Source organism: Diaphorina citri, unplaced genomic scaffold, assembly GCF_000475195.1.
Source record: "Diaphorina citri unplaced genomic scaffold, Diaci psyllid genome assembly version 1.1 scaffold241, whole genome shotgun sequence".
NCBI lineage: Eukaryota > Metazoa > Arthropoda > Insecta > Hemiptera > Psyllidae > Diaphorina > Diaphorina citri.
In genome coordinates, this window is record NW_007377678.1 from 58,359 (window position 1) to 69,169 (window position 10,811).

General features: G+C 38.8%; 1 protein-coding gene across 1 annotated transcript in view; it reads left to right on the forward strand.

Annotated features, from left to right (window-relative positions):
• The window catches only part of LOC103506525 (cyclin-dependent kinase 12), a 59,280-nt gene that overhangs the window by 17,590 nt on the left and 30,879 nt on the right, over positions 1 to 10,811 (forward strand). The window contains exons 10-11 of the mRNA XM_026821565.1: positions 1,108 to 1,321; positions 2,352 to 2,571. Coding sequence (XP_026677366.1) covers positions 1,108 to 1,321; positions 2,352 to 2,571 — 434 coding nt within the window. The remainder of the gene's footprint in view (positions 1 to 1,107; positions 1,322 to 2,351; positions 2,572 to 10,811) is intronic.

Consider the following 10,811-nt stretch of genomic DNA (forward strand, 5'->3'; position numbering starts at 1 on the left):
CTTGCCATGCAGAAGGTCCCGGGTTCGAATCCCACCATCGACAAAAATTTGTCCCTTACCACCTGGTAAGTCCTTTTTTAGTCCGTCCTTCCTTTGTTATTACAATAGTAATAAAAAGGTATAAGGGACGGACTATTATATTCACTTCGGTGTCGTCTGTCTGTCTGTCTGTCCCCATAGAAGGACTTATCCAAACCTGGTCGACCTATATATGAAATTAAAGGTCTTTTTACCAGGAACACGAAAATGGTGGTGCAAATTTTGTCCAGAAAACCATAAAGCCAAAAAAAAAGAAACCCAAAAAAACTGTTTTTTGGGGGATTTTTTTCACATTTTCTCACTCAAATGAGCTCTGACTGATCTCGAAATTTGTCGCGACGACCTATGAACTCAAAGCGAGAAAGTCGATCATTTAAGACCGGTTTTAGCGTCACCTATGTTAAGCTACGCCGAGAAAGGCCAATAAATGGATGGGTGACTTAAACATTATATTGGGAATAAAGGGAGAACGGGCTCTAGTCTTGATTTTAAATCATTACATGAAAGTAAAATCAAAAAATCAAATCAAGAATAATAATAAACTGAATATTAAACAAATTAGGTAGGTACAAGGGTATTCTTTAACCATGATAGAACAAACTACGGGCTAAAAAATTCCCGGAGGGACGGACGGTACATAGGTATTCTTTAACCACGATCGAATAAACTACGGGCTAAAAAATACCCGGAGGGACGGGCCCAGCTTGTTCAAAGGCTTCATGTGCCTTTGGTTTGTTTTATAGTGTGTTCAACCTCAAAACTGCCCTGTACGAAATCAACTCGTGAAATGAGTTTTTTTCTCCCAAAAAGTCCCCTGTGTACTTTTGGATCAACAGAGTAATACTTTATCTTATCTAACTTCTCAGGCGGGATCAACCAGTGTAATGTCTGTCTCACACATACGGAGTTGCTGAGTCGAGTTTTTTTCTAAGATAAAAGATCTTCTAAAACAAAAGTATCTAATTATTAATTATCTTTTAAAGCTCTTAGAGCAATCCTAAGTGATTTTTCCACTAAAAATTAAATAGTGCGCTTTTGAGCTGTAATATTGTTATTGTAAAACTTTAGTGATGAATATTGTGTTTATATTTTCAGTGGAGGTTTCATAATATTGTGTTTATATTTTCAGTGGAGGTTTCATAATATTGTGTTTATATTTTCAGTGGTGGCGGGTGTGGAAGATCTCTCACCTGAGGATGAGTTTAGTTCTAGTCTGACCAGTGGCGGAGGTGCAGGGGATTCATCCACTAGAATATCGTCCGGTCTTGATCGGAATATGAAGGTATGTACGTATGAAAGTTGCAAATGTCGGGATGATTGAAGGTAAACAAGTAAACATACAAAATACAAACATACACCCCCCCCCTCCTTCTTTTTAATCCAGCGATTTTCAACCGTGGGTACGCGAGAAAAAATTGTGTAATCGCGGACAAAAGCAAATTTGGAATTTTGATGGCTCATCAGTGCAGTACAGTTTAGAAAGTACTGAATTTTGACTTCAAGGTACTGAAGTACTGAATGTTCATATCAAAAGGTGCTGAGTGTGTTTAAAACTCCGCAGTAATGGTACACATCAAACATCAACCTAGGTATGGATACTCGGTACTCATTATGATGTGGGCTGGGGTACGTGAGATTAAATCCGGGTACTCTAGGGGTACGCGGGCGAAAAAAAGTTGGGAACCGCTGTTCTAATCCATCTTTACAACGAGGAAGTTAATTGAATTATTGAAGCATGAACATTGATTGCAAAGGAGGCACTTAGTATGAATCTTACATATTCGTGAGAGTTCATTGCAACGGTCAAGGGCTTTCAACACAGCAACGAGTGTCCATGATAAAGTACGTCTAACTAATGCACTTAGTAATGCTGTGATACCCACAACCTTTGTGAAAAAGCTCTGCTCTTTGAACTTTTTTTTTATTAGAACGGCAAATAAAATGTAAAATGGAAATTTAATTTTCGACCTCTCAAAGTTACTTTTTTGGAGTTTTGACCTCAGATTTGGATTTTCACAATTTTTTACGAAGGAATCGATCTTTTATTAGTATTATTATTATTTTTTTCAAAATGTTATTATTTAAAAAAAAAGCAATTTCCTTTTTTTTCCACTTTCTTTAATAGAATTTCCTGTCTATTTTTGGTTGACATGTACCCCCATTCATAGAATACATACAAAAATACGTATTCTGTGCTAAATGTTTGCATTGCGGTGATAAAAATTATGTAATTTTTCAATTATTTATGCTTTGTTTCTTCTTTTTATATCACGATTCTTACTCGCCCCCATTTGGTTTTGTTTCGCCGTCAGGTGGGCATCAACGCGCGGTTCACCACAATGAAGAGCACGTTCAAATCTCAGACGGGGAAGATCAAGCGGCCCCGCATCATACACAAGCGACGCGGGTCCAAGTCCAACTTCTACCCGGAGGAAGATTGGGGCGAGCGGTGCGTGGATGTGTTCGAGATGATTGCGCAAATAGGCGAGGGCACATACGGACAGGTGTACAAGGCTAGTGATAGAAGAACAAGTGAGTATCCACTAAAAAAAAAGTGTAACGTAACTTACCATTTATGAATTGTAAATTTTGTTCTGTGCTTGACACTGAAAGAATCATCTTTCCATATCTTTCCTACGACAAGTTATAGCCAATTTTGTGAACTTTTAAAAAAATAGGTTTGACAGAGGGAACTGTAACTGCTATGGTCTTATCGTCCCGAAATCGAAGAGAGAAGGAAGACAGGATAGGAGAAATTAGAGCCAAAAAACCAATGCATTGGTTTTTGGGGGATTTTTTTCACATTTTCTCACACAAATGAGCTCTGATCTTGAAATTTGTCGCGACGACCTATATAAACTCAAAGCGAGAAAAGTTTTAGATAACACTTCAGTCGTTATTTTAAGACCGGTTTTAGCGTCACCTATGTTGAGCTACGCCGAGCAAGGCCAATAAATGGCATAAAAACGGCAATGGAACACTCATCTTTTTTAAAAAATAATAATAATAATAATAATAAAAAAAATGCGAGGTTTCATGGAGGGAACTCTAACGGCTAAGGTCTTATCGTCTCGAAATCGAGTAGAGAGAGAAGACAGGATAGGAGAAAGCCAGCCGTTCCAAGAACGAACATTATCCAGTCAGGATAAAATCTACCGCGGGCGAGAATCTTAAAAATGGTTGGATACCCCTGACTCTAAAGGACTATACACAGTAGGTATGTGTTATGTGTTATATTAGTATATGGGGGACGCTTTTGTTTTGAGTTTCAGTTGGGCACAACCCAACTTGGCGCGATGACAAAACCGTGACGAACAACTTGTGAAGAAGGGGAGAGAGAGAAGAAAGAAGAAGGAAAGGGGAGAATACAGTGAAGCAGAAGAATGAGGGAAGAAGAGGAGTGAAGGAGAAGAAATAGAATGAGAGATTGGAGGAGAAAGAGGAGAGAGGAAAAAAGGAAAGGAGAGAGAGAGAATGAGTGAAGAAGAGAGAGCAGTGATGGAGAACAAGTAGGAGAAGGAGAGAGTGGAAAAGGAGAAGGAGAGAGAGAGGAGAAGAAGAAGAATGAGAGAGGAAAAGAAGTCGAACAGCTTGTGAAGAAGAGGAGAGAGGAGAAGGAAGAAGAAGGAGAGGAGGGGAAAGAGGACAGTAATGGAAAAGAAGAGAGAGGAAAGGAGGGGAGAGAATAGAGTGAAGGAGAAGAATGAGGACAGAGGACATCAGTGATTGAGGAGGAGAAGAAGAAGAAGAGAAGAGAGGCGAGGAGAAGAAGAAGGACGAGGAAAAGAATAGAGGAAAGGAGAGGAAAGAACGAAAATAAGAGATGATAAAGGTAAGGGAAGACAGAGAAATAAAGAAGAATGGCGAACGAATTAGAGAGAAGAAGGGAGAAAATCTACACGTCAGTAGAGGAGGCCCGTCCTTCCTTCGGGCTTCATTTTTTTCACCCCCTCGCCAGCCTAGTTAGCTTGGTAGGTGGCGCGTCTGCCTTGTAAGCGCTAGACCGCGGGTTCGATTCCCGCCCGGGGCGGATTTTATCCTGATGGGATAATGTTCGTTCTCACCTCATGTGAAAATGCACTGAGAAAAAAAACTAGGGTGCCGGCAGCCCAATCGGGAGACTGGGTTCCGGAACTCTACATCGGTAAATCAGGGGAAGTAACCCAAAAAGAGAGTTCTTCCACCTTAACTTGTGGCACCCTGTCACCATTTTTACTTTCCTTATTTTCTCAGTGTTCCAAACTCGAAATCAAAACAGCGATGATTTTTTTTTTTTTTTTTTTTTTTTTTTTTTTTTTGAAGAATTTTTTTTTTTAAAAAAAAAAAAAAAAAAAATTTTTTTTCCAAAAAATAATTTAATTGAGAAGCATGTTCTTCTTGAATCTTTTGTTATACGAGACTAGTTAGCTTCGTGGGTACCAACGCCTGCCTTGTAAGCGCTAGACCACGGATGGCTTTCTCCTATCCTCTCTAGGATAAGTAAAGTAACTATTAATATGTAGTGGCTTCGGTATAACCCTAGTAGGTAATAGAAAGTAAAAGAGTTGTGTGAAATACAACCCCTATTAACTATCAAAATCTCAAATTCTTTGTGGCAAAGCAGAGGTTTTTCGCAACTTTTGTGGGTATCACAACATGACTAAGTGCCTCCTTTGCAATCGATTTCCATATTTCAATAAACTTTTTATACCGGCAATGTCGCCACTGGTCGCCACTCAGCTACTCTATCAAACTACAAACTGGCTACTCATTTACTCAAATGTTCTCACGAGGCTGAGTGCACCCCAAACTCGAACCCTTATAAACTATTAAAAGCTAGGTGATCTTGAGGCCATATTGAAAAAATATAATAATAAAAAAAGTAATAATAATCGATGATAATAATAACAATAATAGTAGGGTCGCCATTTTTAATCATAAAAGAAAAAAATACAACGGCCATATTGACTGCAAACTTTGTTTCAAAGATAATAATGTACCTCCTTCTCCTGATTTCTTTTTCTTCTCATCTCCTCCCCACAATCATCTCCTTCTTCTCCTCCTCTTCCCTTCTACTTCTCCTTCTTCTCCACTCCTCTATATTTCTTCTACACTTTCTTATTCTCCTTTTAATATAACCTTATTCTTCCTCTTCTTTCTCCTTCTTCTACCTACTTTTCTTCTCCTTTTCTTGTTCCTTCTTCTTCTTATTCTCTTCTTTCTTCTCTCCTGCTTCTACTCCGACTGTTCCTTGTCTTTAGTCAGCCTCGTATATCTCTTCATTTTTCTTCTTCTTCCTTCTCTCTTCTTCTCCTTCTTCTTCCTCCTTCTTCTTCTTCCTTCTTCTCCTTCTTCTTCTTCTTCTCTCTTCTTCTTCCTTCTTCTTCTTCTTCTTCCTTCTTCTTCCTCTTCCTCCCCATCTTCTTACAGAAACTCATTTTCTAAAACCCGAACCATAAGTTTTTCCAAGTTTTCCATCCCGACAAAAACCGTTTGAAATATCCCAGTTTCCCCGTTTATAACCTTTTTCCAATAATTGTTCTTCCTCTCTCTCCCTCTCCCTCCTTCTCTCTCTCTCTCTTCCTCCCTCAATCTTTCTCTTAACTTATTTTCCCTTTCCCGATCTATCTATCTATTTCTTTTCTTTCTCACTCTGCTTCTCTTTCTCTCTCTCACTCTCTCTCTTTCTCTCTTTCATTTTGTTTGTTTTCTTGTTGATAATCGAGTGGTTTCCTTATTATTATTTTTCATTTCTTTCTAGCCAATTTCCTCGTTTCATTTTTCTCTCTCTCTCTCTCTCTCTCTCTCTCTCTCTCTCTCTCTCTCTTTTCCTTCATCTTCTCTGTCTGCCTTTCTGCTCCCTCTATCTCATTCGTTTTCTTCATCAATCTCTACAATGTTACTCTCTTTCTCTCTCTCTCTCTTTCTTTCTCTCTCTCTTTCTTTCTTTCTCTCTCTCTCTCTCTCTCTCTCTCTCTCTCTCTCTCTCTCAGTGGACAGCTATCTCTCTCTCTCTCTGATATGATATTCATTTCATATTTCCGCTTCTCTTATCTCTCTCTCTCTCTCTCTCTCTCTTTCAGGGATCTCTCTTTTTAACGAGAAAAAACCACTACCTACATCAATAAAAAGAGAGGGAGAGGGGGGAAGAGAGAGAGGGAGAAAGAGGTGGAAAGAGAGAGATGGATGTCATTGATTTCTCGTAAAATTGTTCCCAATGATAAAACATCTCGATTGAAGAGAGAGAGACGGATAATGTGTGTTCTTGGAACAGCTGGTTTTGTCTTGTCCTGTCTTTCTTCTCTCTTCGATTTCGGGACGATTAGACCATGGCAGTTAAAGTTCCCTCTGTCAAAACTCTTCAAAAAAATTGTTTGATGATACACCCGACTTATAAAAACGTGAAATAAGTCGGTGAGTTATAAAAAAAAGAACTCACTCTTTTAAGTGAACTACTCGGTGAATGACTCACCTTAGTAACTCACTCTTCAACTCCCTCTAGGTAGTCTAGGTATAGGGATTCGGATCTGACTCATTGACTGAGTAGTTCACAGAAAAGAGTAGTTCTTAAAAGAGTAGTTCTTTTTGTACTCACTCACTATTCAAGTCTTCTCCATTTATGAATAATGAATAATGTACCTATCACTGTTTTTATTCTATGTACAAAAGAGTAGTTCTTTTCACACTGCTATTTTTAATCGAGTAGCTCGACCAGTGGTGACATTACCAGAGAAAAAAGATTATTGAAATATAGAAATTGATTGCAAAGGAGGCACTTAGTAATGTTGTGATACCCACAGAGTTGTGAAAAAGATCTGCTGTACCACAAAGAAGTTGAGATTTCGATTAGTAGGTACCTAATGTTAAATGTGTATGGTGGCTTTTAGCGGAAGAACTTTTCGGAACTTCTGAAGCCCCCTGTACATTTCTTTGAGGCCCCCTGTACATTTCTTTGAGGCCCCCTGTACAAAACTTCTGAAGCCCCCTGTACATTTCTAACACCTTTGAGGAGTAAATGTCTTCTGGATGTCTGGATGGAAGAGGAAATATATAATAAACGTCAGACACGCTTCAAACTTTTCATCACCCCCAAACATCCTACATCACCAAAACATCTACCATACAGGGTCAACCACAGGGGGGGTTCCTCTGGCCCCCCGGACCCGAACCAGCAGGTCCTATAAAACTACCCAAGTCGGATTATTATTTCGGAAATGGAACCGATTCGGAAACAGAACGGTAGTTTAAATAACTATTCCTGTTTTTCCGGTTCTTAACCTTTGACTTTAAGCCCCTTTTTTTCCAATAAAAATGGTGGTGGCCATAATTACCCCAACTCCTCTTTTTCTCCACGTTTTCAAAAGACAAAAAAAAAGGAAAAAAAAAAAAAAAAGGAAATACACATCACCGGAAAAACAGAAATAGAGAGAAAAAAATAGAAAGTTTTCTTGTTTGTTTGTGCACTACATGTTTCAAAGAGCCCCCACTTTCGGAGCCTCGGTTAGGCTGTCAAAAGGCCCTGCTCCTGCTACCATCACCAAACATCTAACATCACCTCTCGCATATTTATGAGAAAAGTTTGCGACTCTCGAAACTTCGGTACGGGAAATTCATTTCTCCTCCTCCTTCTCCTTCCCCTCCTCCCCCTCCTAACCTTCTATTTCTCCTCCTTTTACTTTAACGTCTACTCCTCTAGCCCAAACATCACCTCCTAAACAACTTTGGCCTCCTCCTTCTTCTCCTCCTCCTTCTCCTCCTCCTCTTCCTCCTCCTTCTCTCCTGATTTTAACTTCCCCTCCTCTCACTTGAAAATCATCTCGTTCTAAACACTTTGGCCTCCTCCTTCTCTTCTTTTTCTTTCTTCTCTTCCTCCTCCTTCTTCTCTTCCTCTATCTCCCTCTCCTCTTCTGATTTTAACTTCCCCGCTTTTCGCTTTAACATTATCTCGTTCTAAACACTTTAGCCTCCTCCTCTTCTTCTCTTCCTCCTTCTTCCTCCTCCTTCTTCTTCTTCTCTTCCTCTTATTCGGCTTTCTAATATTTTCTAAACACCTCCATTTACTCCCATCTCGTCTCGTTTATACAGGATGTAGGCGTGATTTTTTGTAAGCCACCTAACCCAAACTTTGTTGGAATTTTTGTAAGCCACCTAAGCCAAACTTTGTTGGAATTTTTGTAAGCTCCCTGACACAATTATTGTTGGAATTTTTGTAAGCTCCCTAACACAATTACTGTTGGAATTTTTGTAAGCTCCGTTACACAATTATTGGAAATTTTGCACCTAACTTTTGTGTGCTTAATTACCTACCTGATTTTTATTAGAATTTTAACAGATTTTTATTACTAAACTTCCTAACCCAATTTTTCAACAAGAATTTTTGTAAGTTACCTAACCCAATGTTTATTTACCTAACCCAATGTGCATCTACAATACAGTCAACGGAAGTCGATCGACAGTTAACCGAAACTCAAAGGATTTTGGAACAATGAAAAAAAAAAAAAAAAAAAAAAGTTAGGGGAGGGGGGGGTTACATTTCAACCGGATATGTCAAGTGATGTTGAGCTTTCAAATCCTCAAGTATTGTCGCAGCAGGAGCAACAACAGCAACGGAATGAATCAGCTGACGTAACCATTGTACCAAGTATTGTACCGGACGGAGCACGTCCATCAACTTCAAATTTTGGTGGAAGCCTCGGAGAAACATTAGAAACCTAATCACTTTAACTGACGGAAAAAATAGCGATGATAACATTGTATCCATTTATTATCAAAATGTTAGGGGACTTAGATCAAAACTTTGTGAATTATCTCGTAGAATACATATTTGTGACCATGAAATTATCGTGTTTACTGAAACATGGCTTATAAGTTCTATCAATACGTCTGAGTTAGGTTTAAAAAATTATGAAGTCTATAGGTTTGATAGAGATAGACCTGATGTAACTAGAGGTGGGGGTGTTATCATCGCTATTAAGAGAAATATTAAATCATCACTTATAACAGTTGAGAACAACAGCCTAGAGTTCGTTTGTGTTCGGTTTACAATCAGGCGGAAGAAGTATATATTGAGTACTGTGTACATTCCTCCTAGTAGCGATGCAAACATTTACCTTGAATATTCATATGTACTGGATGACATCATTAGTCAATACCCTGAATGTACTGTTATCCACACGGGTGACTATAATCTGCCCAATATTACATGGGACCCTGTATCTTGTAGCCCTACGATTACGAAGAAAAGTGCTGGTGCCGATATTCTTCTTTCGTCTGTTGAATTCCACGCTCTTTTCCAATTTAATTATATCCTCAATACTAATAGTACTTTACTGGATTTAGTTTTTTCAAATGTTTCGAATATAATTAAAGTAACTCGCAGTGACGAAGATTTATTAAAACTGGATTCGCACCATCCGCCACTGATAATAGAAGTTGTGAACAAAAATAGTACATGTAAATCTAATCAGAGTCATAAGAATAATCATGTTAAGAGGCAAATAATTCGTGACTACAAGTCCGTTAATTATTCTGAATTGTCATCGTACCTCATTCATAATTTTCGTGATACTATAAAATTCAATGCTGAATCCGACTATATTTCCTTCCCTTCTGTTTTCTTTTTCATTAGGTACACCTAGTTATTGTTGTTGTTGTTGTTGTTGTTGTTGTTGTTGCTGTCGTTTTGTTGGTGATGCTTTAGCTATTGGTTGTTGGTTGTACACTAGGTACAGTGGTGCTGTTGTTGTTATTGTTGTTGTTGTTGTTGTTGTTGTTGTGGCGGGATTGGTGAATTTTGTTGGTGTTATTGTCGGTGGTGTTGTACCTCCTCCTCCTAATTTTCATTAGTCATCGACTTTCTTCTATTTTTTCAAATATTTCTTTTCGTTGTTCTCCTTCTTCGCTTCTTTCTCCCCTACTCCGCCTCTTCCTTCTTCTTCTTCTTCCTCGTCTCCTTCTTTTTCTTCTTCTTTTTCCTCTTCTTCTTCTTCTTCTTCTCCTCCTTATTGTTCTATTTCTTTTACTACTTCTCGTCCTCACTGTTCTACTTCTTCTTAATCTTCTTCTCCTCCTTATTCACCTTATAGTTCGATTTATTTTTCTACTCCTTCTCTCCTCCTCCTTCTTAGTGTTCGACTTTTTCTCTCCTTTCTCTAATCCTTCTCTTCCTCCTTCTCCTTCTTCATTGTCTCCTCCTCCTTATTGTTCAATTTCTTCTTCTAATTCTTCCTCTTACTCTCCTCCTTCCTGTTCCACTTCTCTTTTGTTCTCTTTGCTTGTTTGACACGTCCGCCTTGGTTTTTCATCTTTATCTTCATTATGTCCGTTCGATTTGGCTCCTTCTGTTTATATTACAATCTCTCTTTCTCTCTCTTCCTCTCCCTTTCTCTCTCTCTCTCTCTCTCTCTCTCTCTCTCTCTCTCGCTCTCTCTCGCTCTCTCTCGCTCTCTCTCGCTCTCTCTCTCTCTGCCTCTCTCGTCCTCTCTTCTTTTCTCTTGCTTTGTGTTATTTTCTTCTCTATATGCGTAGTGCTCTTCGTTTTCGTTGACATTTTCTTCGTATTCTTCTCCCTTCTCGTCCCAAACTCTTCTTCTTCTTCTTCTTCTTCTTCTTCTTCTTGTCCTCCTCCTTCTTCTCTTCCTTTCTTCTTCGTCTTCTTCTCCTCCTCATTGTTCTTCTTCTTCCTCGTCCCAATCTTTCCTCCTCCTTCTTTCTCGTTCCTCCTCCTCCTTCTTCTTCTTCTTCTTCTTCTTCTTCTTCTTCTTCTTCTTCTTCTTCTTCTTCTTCTTCTTCTT